The following is a 20,249-nucleotide window of genomic DNA, read 5'->3' as shown; positions in this document are numbered from 1 at the left end:
TTATGAGGATCTTAAATTTTTTGTTATATATATATTTTTATTTTCCAAATTCTCTACAATGAGCATGCATTATTTTTATAAATACATTGCTATTGTTCAGCCTCTGTCATGTCTGGCTCTTTGCAGTACATGGACTGCAGTGCACCAGGCTCCTCTGTCCTTCACTGTCTCCCAGAGTTTGTTCAAATTAAGATCCATCGAGCCGGTGATGCCATACAACCATCTCATCCTCTGTTGTCCCCTTCTCCTCCCGCCTTCAATCTTTCCCAGCATCAGGGTCATTTCCAATGAGTCAGCTCTTCACATCAGATGGCCAAGTGGAGCTTCATCACCAATCCTTCCAATGAATATTCAAAGCAAAGGGTTGATTTCCTTTAGGACTAAAGGGTTTGACCTCCTTCCCGTCCAAAAGTGAAAGTGAAAGTCGTTCAGTCGTGTCCGACTCTTTGCAACCCCATGGACTGTAGTCCATGGAATTCTCCAGGCCAGAATACTGAAGTGAGTAGCCTTTCCCTTCTCCAAGGGATCTTCCCAACCCAGGGATCGAACCCACGTCTCCCACACTGCAGGCAGATTCTTTACCAGCTGAGCCACAAAGCTCTAAAAAGTCTTTCAAGCACCATGATTCGAAAGCATCAATTCTTTTGTGCTCAGCCTTCTTTAGTCCAACTCTCACATCCATATATGACTACTGGAAAAACCATAGCTTTGACTATATGGATCTTTGTCGACAAAGCAATGTCTCTGCTTTTTAATGTACTGTCTAAGTGTGTCATAGCTTTCTTTCCAAGGAGCAAGCATCTTTTAATTTCATGGCTGCAGTCACCATCCACAGTGATTTGGGAGCCCAAGAAAAGAAAATCTGTCACTACTTCCACTTTTTCCCCTTCTATTTGCCATGAAGTGATTCCATGATCTTAGTTTTTTAATGTTGAGTTTGAAGCCAGCTTTTTCACTCTCCTCTTTCACCCTCATCAAGGGGCTCTTTAGTTCCTCTTCACTTTCTGCCATTAGAGTGGTATCATCTACATATCAGAGGTTGTTGATATTTCTCTTAGCAGTCTTGATACCAGCTTGTGATTCATCCAGCCTGGCATTTCACATGATGTATTCTGCATAGAAGTTAAACAAGAAAAGGGTGACAATATACAGCCTTGACGTACTTCTTTCCCAATTTTGAACCTGTCAGTTGTTCCATGTATGGTTCTAACTGTTGTTTCTTGATATGCATACAGGTTTCTCAGGAGCCAAGTAAGATGGTCTAGTACTCACATCTCTTTAAGAATTTTCCAGTTTGTTGTGATCCACACAGTCCAAGGTATTAGAGTAGTCAACGAAGCAGATGTTTTTCTGGAATTCTCTTGCTTTCTCTATTTTCCAACTAATGTTGGCAATTTGATCTCTGGTTCCTCTGCCTCTTCAAACCCCAGCTAGTACCTCTGGAAGGTCTCAATTCAGGTACTACTGAAACCTAGCTTGAAGGATTTTGAGCATAACCTTGTTAGCATGTGGAATGAGTGCAATTGTATGGTAGTTTGAACATTCTTTGGCGTTGTCCTTTTTTGAGATTGGAACAAAAACACCTTTGCCTGTCCTGTGGCCACTGCTGAGTTTTCCACAAATAGATTACAAGTACTAGATTACAAATACCTTAAAAGATGCATGTAGGTTCTTGCTTTCTTTTCACATGGTTATTGTAAGTGTAAAAGTTCTCTGTTTCTACTTTCTCTGCACAGTGAATCCCACTTCTATTTTGAACAAGGCCCAACCAGAATCGGAGGAACTTACAAAAAACTAGTTTACTTTGAATATACAGATGCTTCCTTCCAAACTCAGAAGGCAAAAGCAACACACCTTGGACTCCTTGGTAAAATTATTTCATAGCTTGTGGGATTATAAACACAATTTATACATATTCTGTGCCATCAAAAGAATACTCACCAATTCACAGTTTTTGGGATTCCCTGGTGGTTCAAATGGTAAAGAGCCTGCCTGCAATGCGGGAGACCAGTATCAATCCCTGGGTTGGTAAGATCCCCTGGAGAAGTAAATGGCATCCTACTCCCATTCTTGCCTGGAGAGTCCCATGGACAGAGGAGTCTGGCGGGATTCATCCGATTTGAAACTACATTTTTTTTTTTGTCCCTGCAAATCCATGTGAGTTTCTAAGATACTGAATCACCTAGACTTCTTTTCATTGGACACATTTCTGGTTCATGGCATCATCCCTTCAGTTTGTTCCTAGAAGAACCTCACCCAAGTAACACAACCTGACAATGACATTTATGAACACCAAGGACAACTCCTAACTCTGTTGGTTTCCAGGCCCTGTCATTAAGGCAGAAGTGGGGCAGATCATCCAGGTCACTTTCTATAACAATGCTTCCCTGCCGCTCAGCATTCATCCCCATGGATTGCTTTACAACAAGAACAACGAGGGCTCCTTCTACAGAACACCGGGAGGAGGCAAGTACCACAGCTCAACCCAGGTGCAAGCAAGGCAGACAGCAATACAGTGGCAAGAAAATCAGACTCCTCCTAAAATCCTTGGGCCGCTTACTTTTCACATCATCACAGATCTGTGTACTTACGGTGGCAGAGGGGGTCCTTTGGCCCTGTTCAGCTGTCACCCAAGGTACCACAGTGTGAGCAGGACACAGTTCTTGATCTCAGAGATCTCACAAGCTAGACTAGGGTACTTTGGGTCTTAGGTCCTATTTCACAAATGTTTCTTTCTTACTAGGTACCCCGTCGCCCTCCTCGTATGTAAATCCTGGTGCAACATTCGTTTATACATGGGAAGTTCCAATAGATGTGGGACCCACTTCCACAGACCCCAACTGCCTGACCTGGTCATACTTCTCCTCAGTAGATTTTAAAACAGACATCAACAGCGGCCTTATAGGGCCTCTTCTTGTGTGCAGAAATGGAAGTCTTGGAGAGGATGGCAAACAGGTTAAGTGATGGGACCTATGTCTGGGTATGCCTTGGTGAGAGGTGGCCTGAAACGGATCTTCAGGGGAAAGGCAGTGTGCAGTGAGCACCTTCAACTTCTGTGTCCTGGTGTCTCTCAGCTTTCCTCAGCTTCAGACCTGTGTCTTCTCATGCCCAGTGAACTCTGGGCATGTTCCAAACACCTTTAATTCTGCTGGACTGTTCTGTTACTTTTTTAAGATTTTTTTTTTTTATGTGGACCATTTTAAAAGTCTTTATTGAATTTCTTGCAGTATTGCTTCTTGTTTTTTATGTTTTGGTGTTTTGGCCACGAGGCATGTGGGATCTTAGCTCCCTTGCTGCTGCTAAGTCGAGTCAGTCAAGTCCGACTCTGTGCGACCCCATAGACGGCAGCCCAACAGGCTCCTCTGTCCCTGGGAATCTCCAGGCAAGAATACTGGAGTCAGTTGCCATTTCCTTCTCCAACGCTTGAAAGTGAAAAGTGAAAGTGAAGTCGCTCAGTCGTGTGGGACTCTTGGCGACCTCATGGACTGTAGCCTACCAGGCTCCTCCATCCATGGGATTCTCCAGACAAGAGTACTGGAGTGGGGTGCCATTGCCTTCTCCGCTTAGCTCCCCTACCAAGGATCAAAACCACATCCCCTGTATTGAAAGGCAAAGTACCAACCACTGGACCACCAGGGAAGTCCCCACTTGACTGTTTTAACTCTTTGTCTCCCTCTAGACAGCCACTGCGTGTCCCACCCCTCTCTGAGTCATCTCTTTTTCCTCTATCCTGTGTCTTAGAGAAGGACACCACCAGGCCCAGGACTTCGATCAACAATCCTTGTTTCTCACCTCCAGCATTGGTCACTGGCTCTCTGATCCCATTGCCTTATTTGAGGCAGCATCATCTCTTTCTGAATTCCTGTAACCTCCTAACTCCTATCCCTGCTTCCATTCTGCTTCAGTATAGCTCCACATTCCTCCCTTTCTAATCAGATTATAGCACTCTCAACCCTAAAAATCACCCTACAGTCTGTTGGCTCAGAAGGCAACATATCAGACCCCATGGATCCTTCCAGATCCATGCTCCCCCACCCCCCCCCCACCCCCCGCCCTCCAACCCTGCACACTCCATTCTGGTCTTACTGCAAAGTTAGCCTGTTAGTCCTGAGTAAGGATGGCTAGTTCACATCTCTTTGATTTTGCCCTTCTTCTCTCTGTCTGGAATGGACTTTCCTCACGGTTTTACCTGCTAAAAGGGGAGACTTTTTAATAAAAACTCAGACTGAGAGTCCCTTCATTTTCTTCAAACTATATTCCGCAACTAAAGTTAGTTCAAGTTCCTGCAGGTTATTGCAGTTCCTTCTGTAGGTTTCTGTCAGAGCACTGTGCTCAGTCACTTCAGTTGTGTCTGACTCTTTGTGACCCCATGGACCATAACCCGCCAGGCTCTTCTGTCCATGGGATTTTTCAGGCAAGAATACTGGCATGGGTTGACATTTCCTTCTCCAGGGGATTTTCCTGACCACGGGACTGACCCTGTGTCTCCTGTATTGGCAGGCAGATTCTTTATCACTGAGCCACCTGGGAAGCCCTGTTAGAGCACGTCCCCAGGCAGTTATTTTTACTGGCCTGTCTCTCCCACTAGACTCTAAGTGCCTTGAAACCATAGATAAGGTTTTATTAAATTTTTGGTAACAAACCCAGTCCTTCTGTGGCATGTAGTAGGTGCTCAATAAATGCTTAATGAGTGAATTTCCCTTGTTCTTTACTCACAAGTGAAGTAATATCCAAGTTCTTTTGTAATTCATGTATTGGAAAGCCTTATAAGGGCTTCCCAGCTGGCTCAGTTGGTAAAGAATCCTCCTGCAATACCGGAGACACAGGTTTGATTCCTGAGTTGGGAAGATGCCCTGAAAAAGGAAATAGCAACCCACTCCAGTATTTCTGCCTGGGAAATCCTATGGAAAAGGCAGCCTGGTGGGCAACAGTCTGTGGGGTCACAAAACAGTTAGACACAATTTAGCAACTAAAGAACAACAACAAAAAAGCCTTATAAATCCCCAGTGTAAATATATAAAATTGAGTGTATATTTTATTTTAAAATATGGCTATGTATTTATCAGATCAGATCAGTCGCTCAGTCGTGTCCTACTCTTTGCGACCCCATGAATCGCAGCGCGCCAGGCCTCCCTGTCCATCACCAACTCCTGGAGTTCACTGAGACTCATGTCCATCGAGTCAGTGATGCCATCCAGCCATCTCATCCTCTGTTGTCCCCTTCTCCTCTTGCCCCCAATCCCTCCCAGCATCAGAGTCTTTTCCAATGAGTCAATTCTTCACATGAGGTGGCCAAAGTACTGGAGTTTCAGCTTTAGCATCATTCCTTCCAAAGAAATCCCAGGGCTGATCTCCTTCAGAATGGACTGGTTGGATCTCCTTGCAGTCCAAGGGACTCTCAAGAGTCTTCTCCAACACCACAGTTCAAAATTATATAGCCTCATATTTTTACAGTACATATAATTTTTCTATTTTATCCAAAAATATAAATATATACATATATTTCTTCAGAAACCCTAAAATACAGACTTTCTAGAATTGAAAACATTTTATTTAACTTACTTTTTACAAAGCTTCCAAGATAAGCCACTATAAACATCTGTGATTATAGTGTTTAGTTTTATGGAGTTAAGATATAGGGGGTCCCTAGAGTAAGAGCTTTACATGAAAACAGTGGTAGAGATTTCTCCCAACTTCTTAGTTCTGCAATAAATCTATTCACTGGGATTCATACATTTGTATAAAAAGTCCATAAGTGGGGAAGTTAATTGATCAGTTTTTCCAAGAACATACAAATCCCATTGCATGGGAAATCCTATACGAGGGCCAACCATTTGACTAGACTTTGGATATGTACTATGCATATTTTGTGTCTGTTTATTTTTTCTGTTCTCATCCACAGAAAGGAATAGACAAAGAATTTTACCTACTTGCCACAATATTTGATGAAAATCGAAGTTATCTCTTAGATAAAAATATCAGGATATTTACCACAGAGCCTGAAAATGTGGATACAGAGGATCCAAACTTCCAAGAGTCTAACAAGATGTACTGTAAGACAACACTTAACTTAAATGTATTAAGCAGTTTAATTTCACTAGGCCTAAAGAATTACAGATTTTTTAAGAGAAACATATTTTCCCCTCAATGGTTGGCTAATATGTTTCATGTTTTCTTTAAATATAATTTCCCAATAAAAATAGTGCCTACTTGGGTGATTATGTTACATTCTATCAAATGTTTACCAATGCTTTTTTGGTGCAATACATTATTTTAGCTATTACTAAATATGATACAGAAAAGACATATTTCTCTATTGCCAAAGTAATGGAGTGGATAGGTGGGGTGTTTCTTGAGTTGGTTGGTTGGTTTCTGAAGACTTTAAAGTGTGGAGGGAAAAAAGAATGGTCTAGAATCTGGAGACTTGGACTCTGGTCTCAACATTTTCATTCATTAGCTTCATGACAGTGAACAAGTCTCTCTGACCTTAGTTTCATCAAATCTAAAAAAAGGGGGTTGGCTTGCGTAATCTTGATATCTTACATGAATGAACTGCTTAATGAATAGTCCTTGGTTGAGTCCAAGAGATGTCAAGTACCAATAAATTAAACAATCTTTTCTTTGTCACAATATCTTGCAGCGATAAATGGATACATGTATGGAAATCTGCCTGGACTAGATATGTGCTTGGGAGACAATGTTTCATGGCATGTTCTTAGTGTGGGATCAAGTCAAGACTTACATGGGATATATTTTTCAGGAAATACCTTCACTTCCTTAGGATCAAGGGATGACACCATAGTTGTGAATCCCCATAACTCCCAAACACTTCTTATGACCCCTGATTCCACAGGTAAGTTGTGGATCTTCTCCATCAGCCTGAAATATCCCCAAACTATGAAAAAGCAATGTCTTTATATGCACTGAATATTGTTTGTACAGGAAAAAAGGAAGCTATCCAAATAATGTTTAAGAATACTTTTGCCCTGCTCCATTTAATTTATAGGAGTGTTAGTATATCATTTTCCCATACACAAAAATCCTCTCAGCCCTTTCCATTTTTCCTCTTCCCAGGTATCAGGCTCTAAATCAACCCATACTTTTCAAAAGCAACGAATATGCTCTGAAGCATTTTAATTTGCTTTCATTCTATTATCTGCTGCATTTCTTACTCTTCTGTCCATTTGTTTCCCAGGTCTTCCTCCTTCATCAACCTTTCCCTTCTTTTTTACCCGTCTCTTTTTCGCCTTCCTTTCTTATCCCTCTCCTTGCTAGTTTTGCTCCCTTGGGAAATATTTTTACTTCAACGAGGTTGACTACTTCTGGCAGTTTTTTAAAAGCACCTTGTATAGAAAATTGTTAAGGGAATCAGAGGAGCCTCCCCTTTCCTCTGAATCTAATACCCTCATTTATAAAACAGGGATTGTAATAATTTACAATCCATAAAAAGCAATAAACACAATCATATGAGATAGATGCAATGTAGTGAAGGGCCTGGTATATGTTAGACTTAAAATTTTAGTATTTTCTTTCATCCCACCTTAACAAAAAATAAAATAAACAAGCAAACAAAACTCTTTTTGGTCAAAAAGTACTGACACCAGTTGAATACTGGCTATACAATAAACAAGTGAAAGTGAAAGTCACTCAGTCGTGTCTGACTCTTTGCGACCCCATGGACTATACTATACAGTCCATGGAATTCTCTAGGCCAGAAAACTGGAGTGGGTAGCCTTTCCCTTCTCCAGGGGATCTTCCCAACCCAGGGATCAAACCCAGGTCTCCTGCATTGCAGGCAGATTTTTTACCAGCTGAGCCACAAGGGAAGCCCAAGAATACTGGAGTGGGTAGCCTATCCCTTCTCCAGTGGATCTTCCCGACCCAGGAATCGAACTGGGGTCTCCTACATTGCAGGCAGATTCTTTATCAACTGAGCTATGCGGGAAGCACTGCAATAAACAAATTACTCTATAAATACCATGGATTTGTGTCTTAACTCTTTGTGATATCACAAATTCATCTGACTATATATTTACATTTCAAAATTTTTTATTCTACTTTCCAAACAAACAGTGCTGGTGATTATGAGTAATCAGAAGATTACTCAGCCATTTTTTAAAAAAAGAAATATTGCCATTTGCAGCAACAATGATGGACTTTATTATACTAAGTGAAGTAAGTCAGACAAAGGAAGACAGATATCGTGTGATATCGCTTATATGTGGATTCTAAAAAAACGATACAAGTGAACTTCTTTACAAAATAGAAGTAGACTCATAGACATAGAAAACAAATTCATGTTTATCAAAGAGGAAAGGGGGATAAACACACAGTACTATGTATAAAATAGATAAACAACAAGACCTACTTACAGCACAGGGAACTATATGCAGTATCTTGTAATAACCTATAATGGAAAAGATTCTGAAAGATATACATACATATTACTGAATCACTTTATTGTATGGCAGAAACATTGCAAATCAACTATACTTTAAAAATAATATTTTAAAAAGATTATCCAAAAAGAAGTAATCACAAGAAGAAAAGAAAGGTCTTTCTTCACTACTTTCTCTTCTCTGCTGTAGTCATTCACCTAGTAGCAAGTTATCACCCATTCCCCTCCCACTTCTTCCTCTCCTTTCCTCTGTAGATGTTTCCCTGGTCTTAAAAAAAAAAAAAAGAGTAGTCTGCTTTTTTTCCTCTTTCCTAAACAGTATCCACCACAGTAAACACATGGCAGTGTAATGATAAGTAACAATAACCACAGAAATATGTACAGAGTTGAAAGAGAATGCTGATGTTGATGAAGGTGATATAAATATTAATAGAAACAAAGTCAGAACACGAAGGGCATACAATTACCAAAATAAAAGGCAACTGGAATTTAGGTGGAATTTTCTGGTCTGATCCATGCTGGAGTTTGTTGTTGTTGAGGTGATTTGTTTTCATTGTGGTCATTGTTTTGGGTTCTTATTCAGTTCAGTTCAGTTCAGTTCAGTCGCTCAGTCGTGTCCGACTCTTTGCGACCCCAAGAATGGCAGCACGCCAGGCCTCCCTGTCCATCACCAACTCCCAGAGTTCACTCAGACTCACATCCATCGAGTCAGTGATGCCATCCAGCCATCTCATCCTCCGTCGTCCCCTGCTCCTCCTGCCCCCAATCCCTCCCAGCATCAAAGTCTTTTCCAATGAGTCAACTCTTCGCATGAGGTGGCCAAAGTACTGGAGTTTCAGCTTTAGCATCATTCCTTCCAAAGAAATCCGAGGGCTGATCTCCTTCAGAATGGACTGGTTGGATCTCCTTGCAGTCCAAGGGACTCTCAAGAGTCTTCTCCAACACCACAGTTCAAAAGCATCAATTCTTTGGCGCTCAGCTTTCTTCACAGTCCAACTCTCACATCCATACATGACCACTGGAAAAACCATAGCCTTGACTAGATGGACCTTTGTTTGCAAAGTAATGCCTCTGCCTTTGAATATGTTATCTAGTTTGGTCATAACTTTCCTTCCAAGGAGTAAGCGTCTTTTAATTTCATGGCTGCAGTCACCATCTGCAGTGATTTTGGAGCCCAAAAAAATAAAGTCTGACACTGTTTCCACTGTTTCCCCATCTATTTCCCATGAAGTGACGGGACCAGATGCCATGATCCTCGTTTTCTGAATGTTGAGCTTTAAGCCAACCTTTTCACTCTCCTCTTTTACTTTCATCAAGAGACTTTTTAGTTCCTCTTCACTTTGTGCCATAACGGTGGTGTCATCTGCATATCTGAGGTTATTGATATTTCTCCTGGCAATCTTGATTCCAGCTTGTGTTTCTTCCAGTCCAGCGTTTCTCATGATGTACTCTGCATATTATTCTGATTTCCTTCAACTTCCTTTCACTACCTCCACACTACCTCTGTGCTCCAACCATCATCATCCCTTGTGGGTTATTGTAATAGCCTTCTAACAAGTCTCCTTCCTTCCTCCCTTGCCCACTCTGGTCTATTCTCAGCACAACTGCCAGAATGTTCTATGTCACTCATAGACTCAGAGTTAAAGCTACAGATTTTTCAATGGCCCACAGGGCCTATGTGACTTTGTCCTCCATTCCCTACCAATCCTGTCTCCTAGTACCCTCAGCCTTGCTCACACTACTCCAGACCCCCAGGCTTCTTAGATGGCCTTCAAACACACCAAGCAGACCCTCAGGCAGGGAATTTTGCTTTCTATTTCCTCTTGCTGGATTGCCCTTCCTCTGGATCCACCATCTACCTCTTGTGAATCTTTGCCCAAATGTCACTCACCCATCAAGACTTACCCTGATCATCCTATAAAATATTGTTCATTGCCCTCTCCCTCCACATATTCATCCAGAATTCTCAATACTCCTTACACTGTCCTACATTTTCCTTAATCCATAGCACTTATCACCTTCCAACCCACATCAACATTACTTACTAGGTTGGTTGTCTGTCTCTACAACACCCTGCAATATAAACCTCAAGGGCAAGAATGTTTACCTATTTTATTCATTAATGTTTCCTAAGTGCCCAGAAATATGCCTGGCATAAAGAAGATACTCAATAAATACTTGTCAAATTAGTGAAAGAATGAATGAACCATCTTATAGTATTTCTCTGGGGGATGTATATCTTATAGATAACTTAGAGAAAAGAAATCTGAATGCAATGCCTTAAGTATTCTTTTCTTATTCCCCTCTAGGCATTTTTGATGTGGTTTGTATGACCTCAGAGCACTATATTGGAGGCATGAAACATAAATACCAAGTAAGGAAGTGTTCAGAGCCAAACCCAGATCAAACACAGTACCAGGAGGCGAAGATTATTTATATCGCAGCTGAGGAAATTGTGTGGGATTATTCTCCGAGCAGGGAGTGGGAGAGAGAACTGCATCGTCTCCAAGGACATAAGTATGGCAGTGACTTCCACCTCTAATTGGGCAGGGTTTATTCTGTAGTCCTCCACCCTTTCCCTTCAGTCTTGTGTGTGTGTGTGTGTTTGTGGTGTGTGCCTTTTTTTGTGTGTGGTATGTGTATGGCATGTGTAGTTTAGGACACATTTAATTAAAATAACTTCAAAATGTGTGTGTGATGTCTTCAGTTATAAATACTTCTAATCTTTCCAAATATTAACATAATTCTTCTTTGCTGTTTCCTCTTGTCTCTCTTTTCATTTCTTGTCTTCTCTCTTCCTTATGTATTTTACTACCCAATCTCACCACTTTAGGTATAATAAGTATAATTTCAGCTACATTTAACATTTGGAATCAGTCAGAATTTTTTTGTCTTCATTTGTTTCCAGCTATTGCTATTCTTCTTTGAACCTCAAATTGAAGACACTAATTTTTCTTTTTGTATAAAATTTGATATGTCTCTGATTTTTCTCTCTTACTATTTATTCATTTGATCAAAACTGAATTTCATTCTAAAAACATGTTTTAAGGTACAGGATGAATATCCAACAATCTTACCAAAATAAATATATTTTTTTAAATGAAATTAATTTCTAAGGTAAAATAGACTCTTAGTCAGTCAGTCAGTTCAGTCGCTCAGTCGTGTCCAACTCTTTTCGACCCCATGAATTGCAGCATGCCAGGCCTCCCTGTCCATCACCAACTCCCGGAGTTTACCCAAACTCATGTCCATCGAGTCAGTGATGCCATCCAGCCATCTCATTCTCTGTCGTCCCCTTCTCCTCCTGCCCCCATTCCCTCCCAGCATCAGGGTCTTTTCCAATGAGTCAACTCTTCGCATGAGGTGGCCAAAGTACTGGAGTTTCAGCTTTAGCATCATTCCTTCCAATGAACACCCAGGACTGATCTCCTTTAGGATGGACTGGTTGGATCTCCTTGCAGTCCAAGGGACTCTAAAGAGTCTTCTCCAACACCACAGTTCAAAAACATCAATTCTTCGGCGCTCAGCTTTCTTCACAGTCCAACTCTCACATCCATACATGACCACAGGAAAAACCATAGCCTTGACTAGACGGACCTTTGTTGGCAAAGTAATGTTTCTGCTTGTCCATGGGGTTGCACAGAGTCGGACACGACTGAAGTGATTTAGTAGCAGCAGGTTGGTCATAACTTTCCTTCCAAGGAGTAAGCGTCTTTTAATTTCATGGCTGCAATCACCATGTGCAGTGATTTTGGAGCCCCAAAAAATAAAGTCTGACACTGTTTCCACTGTTTCCCCATCTATTTCCCATGAAGTGATGGGACCAGATGCCATGATCTTAGCTTTCTGAATGTTGAGCTTTAAGCCAACCTTTTCACTCTCCTCTTTCACTCTCATCAAGAGGCTTTTTAGTTCCTCTTCACTTTCTGCCATAAGAGTGCTGTCATCTGCATACCTGAGGTTATTGATATTTCTCCCGGCAATCTTGATTCCAGCTTGTGCTTCTTCCAGCCCAGCGTTTCTCACGATGTACTCTGCATGTAAATTAAATAAGCAGGGTGACAATATACAGCCTTGACAGGCTCCTTTTCCTATTTGGAACCAGTCTGTTGTTCCATGTCCAGTTCTAACTGTTGCTCCCTGATCTGCATATAGGTTTCTCAAGAGACAAGTCAGGTGGTCTGGTATTCCCATCTCTTTCAGAATTTTCCACAGTTTATTGTGATCCACACAGTCAAAGGCTTTGGCATAGCCAGTAAAGCAGAAATAGATGTTTTTCTGGAACTCTCTGCTTTTTCGATGATCCAGTGGATGTTGGCAATTTGATCTCTGGTTCCTCTACCTTTTCTAAAACCAGCTTGAACATCTGGAAGTTCACGGTTCATGTAATAGACTCTAGATATTAATAAATTTCATTATTCCAATAAGTTCTTCCATACGAGAATTTGTCTAATTTAATGGTTAAATTAATTAACTGTATTTTTTTGTTTTTATTTTCTCAAAGCGAAACAAACATATACTTGGATAGAGTTGAGACATATCTTGGGTCCAAATACAAGAAGGTCGTATACCGCCAATATGATGACATCACATTTACAAATCAAACAGTACGAAATGAAGATGAAATACATCTGGACATACTAGGTATTGATACACTAGAAGATTGGTTTGGGGTTTGTCATCTTGTCCTCAACCACTGGAAATTGTTGTCTACATAAGGATATTGTCAACTTCTACCTCAATGGAGAAAAGTGCCTATAATTCTAACTTTAATTTGTTTGCTGGTAGACACTTTTATTGGGAAAAGAAAAGTGATTCAAATATTTTTAAATGGACAACAAAGATATCATAGACAATGAATACGGTTAGTTTCAGATTATCTGGCTTCTTGCACACAGAATCCCAAGATTCTGGGAGGGACTTTAGAAATAACATTTAAAGATAATTTCTTTGAAGTTAAAACAAATCCCAGAAACCGTCATATAGTTAGGAGGGGGCCTTCTTTGTTTAAATTTAAGTGTTTAAACAGTTAATTGCTCAAGATTTAATTTCCTCTTCTGTCTAGGAGTGAGAAAAATATAGCCCATACCTCCACCTTTGACAGATCAGCTAAAAAACTAGTAAGTGGCTCCCAGGCACCCACATGTAACATTTCTATAAGTCACACAGCATTTCCATAAGTCACACAACGTATTCACTTGTTATGTCAAATGGCATGTCCATACATTGCATAGTATTTCCAGAGGTCACAAGGCATATCCATACGTCCAGATCTTATTTCTGTCGTGATATCTGTGTGTCTATTGGAGGCCATGTTCTGGCATGGCACCCTGAGAAGATGGATGTGCATGCTGACAAGGAGGAATTTTTACTTTTCTTGGCTCCGCGTCAGCCTCTTGGGCTTTGCAACCCCTGGAGGGAGGTCTGTGGTATTCAGTTTCCAGTGCTTTTGAATGGACCCTTCAAAAAAAGTAACAGTATTATATTTGTTTTCTCTAGGATTCTGGCCAAATGCACTAAGATAAATAACACAATATGACCCTCTAGATTCCTTTATTTACACACACACACACACAAACCCCACTTTTTAGAAAAGGAAAAGCAAGCATAGTGTTTGAGATGGTAGAATTGCCATGGGCGGCAAAGAGGTGCTTTACTTCATTAGTATCTAGTATCTTCCATGTCTCTTCGGGGTTCTGATACTAATAGTTATAGCACGTGTTTAAGGAGAGTTCTGTCTGCTTTATTGTTGTTTAGTCACTAACTGGTGTCAGACTCTTTGCAACCCCATGGACTGTGGCCCCCCAGGCTCCTCTGTCCATGGGATTTCCCAGGCAAGAATACTGTAGTGGGTTTCCATTTCCCCCTCCAGGGGATCATCCCAACCCAGGGATCAAACCTGCATCTCCTTCATTGGCAGGTGGATTCTTTACCACTGAGCCATCAGGGAAGCCTTAGTTCATCTCAAAACCATCTCTGTTTCAGAATTTTTAGAGCCACAAATTCTATCTGCCTTCAAATAGAAGTTTTATAATAAATTATATACCTCCAGCTCTTAGCATGGGATAAAAAAGAGAGTAAAATGAAGGGTCAATTTGTGAGAGATAATAGCCCTGGGTCAATGAAAACACCTTGCAGTTTCTCCCAGTCTTCCACTAGGGTAAAGGGGGGTGGCTGCAGAACAAAAGGTTTAAATGGTGAGGTTGGTCAAGAAAGAAAATGTTCAATTTCTAAATTGTGTGTTTTCATAGGCATTAACTAATGCTCATCGAAGTAAGTTTTCTAGAACTGGAGCTTATAAAAATTCTAGATGATTTAAATTTTCCAGGCAAAAACCATGTGTCATAAAACAGCAATGGTCCATTTGTTAAATGTGTTTGTGTTTCATTTGGCTGCATGTTAAGGAATATAATAAGTCACTGTGTATATCTTAAGGGGGCAGATGACTCATAATTTAAAATAAATAACAACTATCCATCCATTTTTCTTTTTGTATTTCCTAGGTCCTATAATATTTCTCAGCCCTGGTGAGAAAATCTATGTTGTCTTCAAAAATAAAGCCTCAAGACCATATTCTATTCATGCTCATGGAGTGAAAACAGACAACCCCACTGTTGTTGCAACACAGCCAGGTACCTGCTTTGGGAGAAAGAAAAGTCCCAAAGCTTTTATGCAGGACTGTGAGGATAACATCTGCTCTTTTTTCCCCCTTTTTTTGTTTGTTTCTTTCTTTTGTGAAATACCTACTATATTCCATGCCTATTTCTTTATTGAGGTATAGTAACTGATTTACAATATTATACTAGTTTTGGGTGTACAACATAGTGATTCAAAATTTTTATAAATTATACTCTATTTATTATAAAATACTGGCTTTATTCCCTATGCTGTACAATATATCCTTATAGCTTATTTATTTTATACATAGTGGTTTGTACCTCTTAATCCCCTGCTTCTATCTCGCCTTTCCTCACTTTTCTGTCCCCAGTGGTAACCACTAGTTTGTCCTCTATATCTATGACTGTTTCTTTTCTGTTATATTCACTAGTGCTTTATTTTTAGATTCTACATATAAGTGATAGTATAGTATTTGTCTTTATGTAGTTGACATTCCATTAAACATAATACCCTCCAGGTCCATCTGTGTAGTTGCAAATGGCAAAATTTCGTTCTTTGTAATGGCTGAGAGAAGTGAAGTCGCTCAGTCGTGTCTGACTCTTTGCAACCCCATGGACTGTAGCCTACCAGGCTCCTCCCTCCATGGGATTCTCCAGGCAAGAGTACTGGAGTGGGTTGCCATTTTCCTTCTCCAGGGGATCTTCCCAACCCAGGGATTGAACCCGGGTCTCCCGCATTCTAGGCAGATGCTTTAACCTCTGAGCCACCAGGGACTCAATGGCTGAGTAGTGATATATATATATATTCATCTCCTTCATCTATTCATCTGTTGAAGGACACTTAGGTTGCTTCCATATCTTGGCTATTATAAATAATGCTGCTATGAACATTGGGGTCCATGCATCTTTTCAAATTAGTGTTTTCATTTTCTTTGGATGTATATCCATAAGTGGAATTGCTGGATCATATAGTAGTTCTGTTTTTAGTTTTTTGAGGAACCTTCATACTGTTGTCCATAATGGGTTGTTCCAACTTACAAACAAAATCAAAGTTAGCAGAAGAAAAGAAAACATTAAGATCAGAGCACAGATAAATGAAATAGAGATTTTAAGAGTAATATAAAAGATCAATGAAACTAAGAGTTAGCTCTTCAAAAAGATAAAATTGATAAACATTTAGTCAGATTCATCAATAAAAAAGAGAGAGTGCAAGTAAATAAAATAAAAAATGAAAGAGAACTTACAACTGACACCACAGCAATACAAATTATCATAAGAGATTACTACAAACAATTATATGCTAATAAAATGGACATCCTAGAATAAATAGATAAATTCCTAGAAATATGCAATCTTCTGAGATTGCATCAGGAAGAAAAATTGAAAACATGAAATGAAACTGAATCTGTTGAAAAAACAACAACAAAGTCCAGCACCAGATGGCTTCATGGCTGAATTCTACCTAACTTTTAGAAAAGAGTTAACACCTATCCTTCTCAAACTCTTTCAAAAAATTGCAGATGAAAGAATGCTTCCAAACTTATTCTATGAGGCCAGCATTACCCTGATACCAAGACCAAACAAAGATACCACAAAAAAAGAAAATTACAGGCCAATATCACTGATAAACATAGATACAAAAATCCTCAAGAAAATACTAGCAAACTAAATCCAATGATACAATAAAAGGGTCATATACCATGATCAAGTAGGATTTATCCCAGGGATGCATGCTAAGTCACTTCAGTTGTGTCCGACTCTTTGCGACCCCATGGACCCCATGGACCGTAGACTGCCAGCCTCTTCCATCCATGGGATTCTGCAGGCAAGAATGCTGGAATGGGTTGCCATTTCCATCTCCAAAGGATCTTCCTGACCCAGGGATCAAACCTGCATCTCTTATGTTTCCTACATTGGCAGATGTGTTCTTTACCACTAGCGTCACCTGGGATAGTTCGTTCCACAAGTCAATCAATGTGATACATCACATCAACAAATCATCAACAAATTGAAGATTAAAAGGATATGATCATCTCAATAGATGCAGAAAAAGCTTTTGAAAAATTAAACAACTATTTATGATAAAAAGTCTCAACAAATTGAGTACAGAGGGAACATACCTCAACATAATAACGGCCATATATGACAAGACCACAGCTAACATCAAACTCAACAGTGAAAAGCTAAAAGTGTTTCCTCTATGATCAGAAGCAAGACAAGGATGCCCACTCTCACCAGTTTTATTCAACATAGTATTCAAAGTCCTAGTCACAGCAATCAAACTAGAAAAAGAAATAAAAGGAATCCAAAACTGGAAAAGAAGAAGTGAAACTCTTACTGTTTGCAGATGACATGATACTGTACATTGAAAATCCTAAAGCCACCACCAAAAAACTCCTTGGGCTCATCAACGAATCTGATAAAGTTGAAGGATACAAAATTAATGTACAGAAATTTATGCATTTATATACACTAACAACAAGATATCAGAAAGAGAAATTAATGAATAAATTAAGAAATTAATCCCATTCACAATCACACCAAAAGAATAAACTACCTAGAAACAAACCAACCAAAAGAGGTAAAAGACTTGTACTCAGAAAGTACAGAAAGCTCTTGTACGCTGAGAAAAAAATTTGAAGACAACACAAACAGATGGAAAGATATTCCATTCCTGGAATGAAAACAAACTATCCCACTGAAAATAAACAAACACAGCCAAGTAACTGCTTTGGGGAAAAGAAAAACCCCAAAGCTTTTATGCAAGACTGTGGGGCTAATGTTCTTTCTTAAATAGGATTATAGTTCCAGGTGAGAGACATTAGTGGACTAGGAAGGAGAGGGGGCGACAGAGGATGAGATGGTTGGATGACAACACTGACTCACTGGACATGAGTTTGAGCAAATTCTGGGAGATGTTGAAGCACAGGGAAGCCTGGAGTGCTGCAGTCCATGGGGTCCCAAAGAGTTGAACCTGACTTAGCAATTGAACAACAGCAAGAAGGGCCTGAAAAACAAGTTTGAGAGAGAAGTTGCTTTTGCAAATGAAGTTTGCTTCCAGGATAGGGCACGATGTGTATACAATTTGTGTGCAGCTCTCCCACCTCTTTACCTGTCCAGTTGTCAGGTATTTATGCTGTGTTCAATGTCTGCAACTCAAGTGCCAAAGTAGGAGTTGAGTACAAGGTGCAGTGTGTGAGGGAGGAGGCAAGGGAAAGAGTTGAGCAGCTAAGAAAAAGGGAGAAACCTCATGTGCTAATCATCGTGACATCACCCTGTACAGCATGCCACTCAGCATTCTAAACTCAAAGGAAATGAATGCTTTTTAATAAAAATGCCCAGGAGGGAGACCCTAAAATGAAGATTTGTGTGCAGACAGTGGTCTTGGGATAAACAACTTTGGGGGAATAAAAAAAGAAAGAAGCAAAATTGGACAGGGAAAAAAGGTTTAACAGAGATGTAACCTCAACAGAAGTCACAGCCACAACTCTGAGAAATTTCAGATTGGGTAGCCTGAAGCAACTTAGCAGCAGCAGCAGCAGCTCTCCTGAGTTGGGGTAAGAGAACTGACACCTTTGTATCCCTGCTCAGTCATTGGATGCAGGCATGGGGGACATGGCTGTTGATACCTGGTGGAGTATATTTCAAGGGGGATATAAAAGAGGCATCCAGAATGTCCTCTTGGAGAAAGAAATGGCAACCCACTCTAGTATTCTTGGCTAGAGAATCCTATGGGCGGAGTAGCCTGGTGGGCTGCTGTCCATAGGGTCGCACAGGGTCAGACACGACTGAAGTGACTTAACATGCATGCATGCATTGGAGAAGGAAATGGCAACTCACTCCAGTATTCTTGTCTGGAGAATCCCAGGGAGAGGGGAGCCTGGTGGGCCGCCGTCTATGGGGTCGCACAGAGTCAGACACGACTGAAGCGACTTAGCAGCAGCAGCAGCAGAATGTCCTCTAAAGGTGCCCATAACAATAAGTAGTTCTGGGAATTAAGGGTATCAAAGAAAGAGTCAAATTCAGAAGAAAAAAAAAAGATTTGTGGGGCAGAAAGACTAAAGATAGACTTTGATGATAGGTGGAACATTCCCTTTTGATTTTAAAAGTAGACAGTCCTACCATGGGACCAAGATGAATCTCCTGCCAAGGGAGTTTGCAAGTCAGCACTTTGTTCTGATTAGCCAGGAAAGGATCACATTACATGCATTTCACTAACACTTCTGAGTACCTGCTGTGTCCCTGGACCTGTGCAGTGTGCTGGAAGGAGAGGGCTAATACTAAGATGATTGTTCAAGATTTGGAACTGGGGAGGCTGAGGATGGGGTTGGTTAGTAGAGAAGGAAGACTATGTCACAGGTGCTTGGCAACACCTCTGGAAGGGAGAGATGTAGAATGATACAGCAAGGGGTGAGGGTGGGGACCAAAAGAACTTTCCCGCAAGAGTCAAGAAGATTCAAATTAATGCAAACAGCCTTGGGGGTCGGGAGGGGAAGGAGGTGCATGTGATCTTCAGATTGGAAGGTTCGGAGCTGTGATTCAAAACAATTCTGTCACATTTCAAAGACTGAGTTATCTTCATGACAGTAAGTATTTGTTGAACAAGTGAATTAGATTTAACAATTGATATTTTTCAATGGCAGAATCACTATAAAGGTTTTTTTTTAGTTTACTTATTTATTTTTGGCTGTGCTGGGCTTTCTCTAGTATCAGTGAACAGGGGCTACTCTCTAGTTGCGGTGCGCGGGCTTCTCATTGCGATGGTTTCTCTTGTTGCTCTAGAGCTCTAGAGCACTGGCTCAGTATTTGTGGCACATGGACTTTGCTGTCCTTTGGCACATGGGATCTTCCTAGACCAGGGACTGAACCCATGTTCCCTACATTGGCAGGCAAATTCTTTACTGCTGAGTCATCAGAGAAGCCCCCATTATAAAGTTTTGATCCTGTAATGCTGAGAATCTAACAACCAACCCTGACAGTGACATCAACCTTGCCCTGTGGGTCAGAAGACGTAACACCAAGGGCTTCCCTTCACCATCTTGTCTAATCCCTAAATTCCCATTTTATGTGCATGAGGAAAAGCAAAGTGAAGTAAAAGTGTTAGGCGCTCAGTCATGTTCAACTCTCTGTGACCCCATATGGACTGTAGCCTGTCAAGCTTCTCTGTCCCTGGGATCATCCAGGCAAGGACACTGGAGTTGGTTGCATCCTCCTCCAGGGGATCTTCCTGACTG

General features: G+C 40.6%; 1 protein-coding gene across 1 annotated transcript in view; it reads left to right on the top strand.

Annotated features, from left to right (window-relative positions):
• Positions 1-20,249, top strand: part of LOC147379284 (ceruloplasmin-like) — a 41,999-nt gene that overhangs the window by 10,387 nt on the left and 11,363 nt on the right. The window contains exons 7-14 of the mRNA XM_086387558.1: positions 1,737-1,867; positions 2,326-2,466; positions 2,744-2,955; positions 5,903-6,053; positions 6,641-6,853; positions 10,708-10,915; positions 12,903-13,042; positions 14,902-15,030. Of these exons, the coding sequence (XP_086243684.1) occupies positions 1,737-1,867; positions 2,326-2,466; positions 2,744-2,955; positions 5,903-6,053; positions 6,641-6,853; positions 10,708-10,915; positions 12,903-13,042; positions 14,902-15,030 (1,325 nt within the window). The remainder of the gene's footprint in view (positions 1-1,736; positions 1,868-2,325; positions 2,467-2,743; positions 2,956-5,902; positions 6,054-6,640; positions 6,854-10,707; positions 10,916-12,902; positions 13,043-14,901; positions 15,031-20,249) is intronic.

This window comes from Bos grunniens, chromosome 1 (assembly GCF_055505025.1).
Source record: "Bos grunniens cultivar Pamir isolate PY7600 chromosome 1, Bosgru_T2T1.0, whole genome shotgun sequence".
In the NCBI taxonomy this organism is placed as follows: domain Eukaryota; kingdom Metazoa; phylum Chordata; class Mammalia; order Artiodactyla; family Bovidae; genus Bos; species Bos grunniens.
Note: the sequence above shows the minus strand (reverse complement) of the source record. Positions and strands in the feature narration are given on the sequence as shown.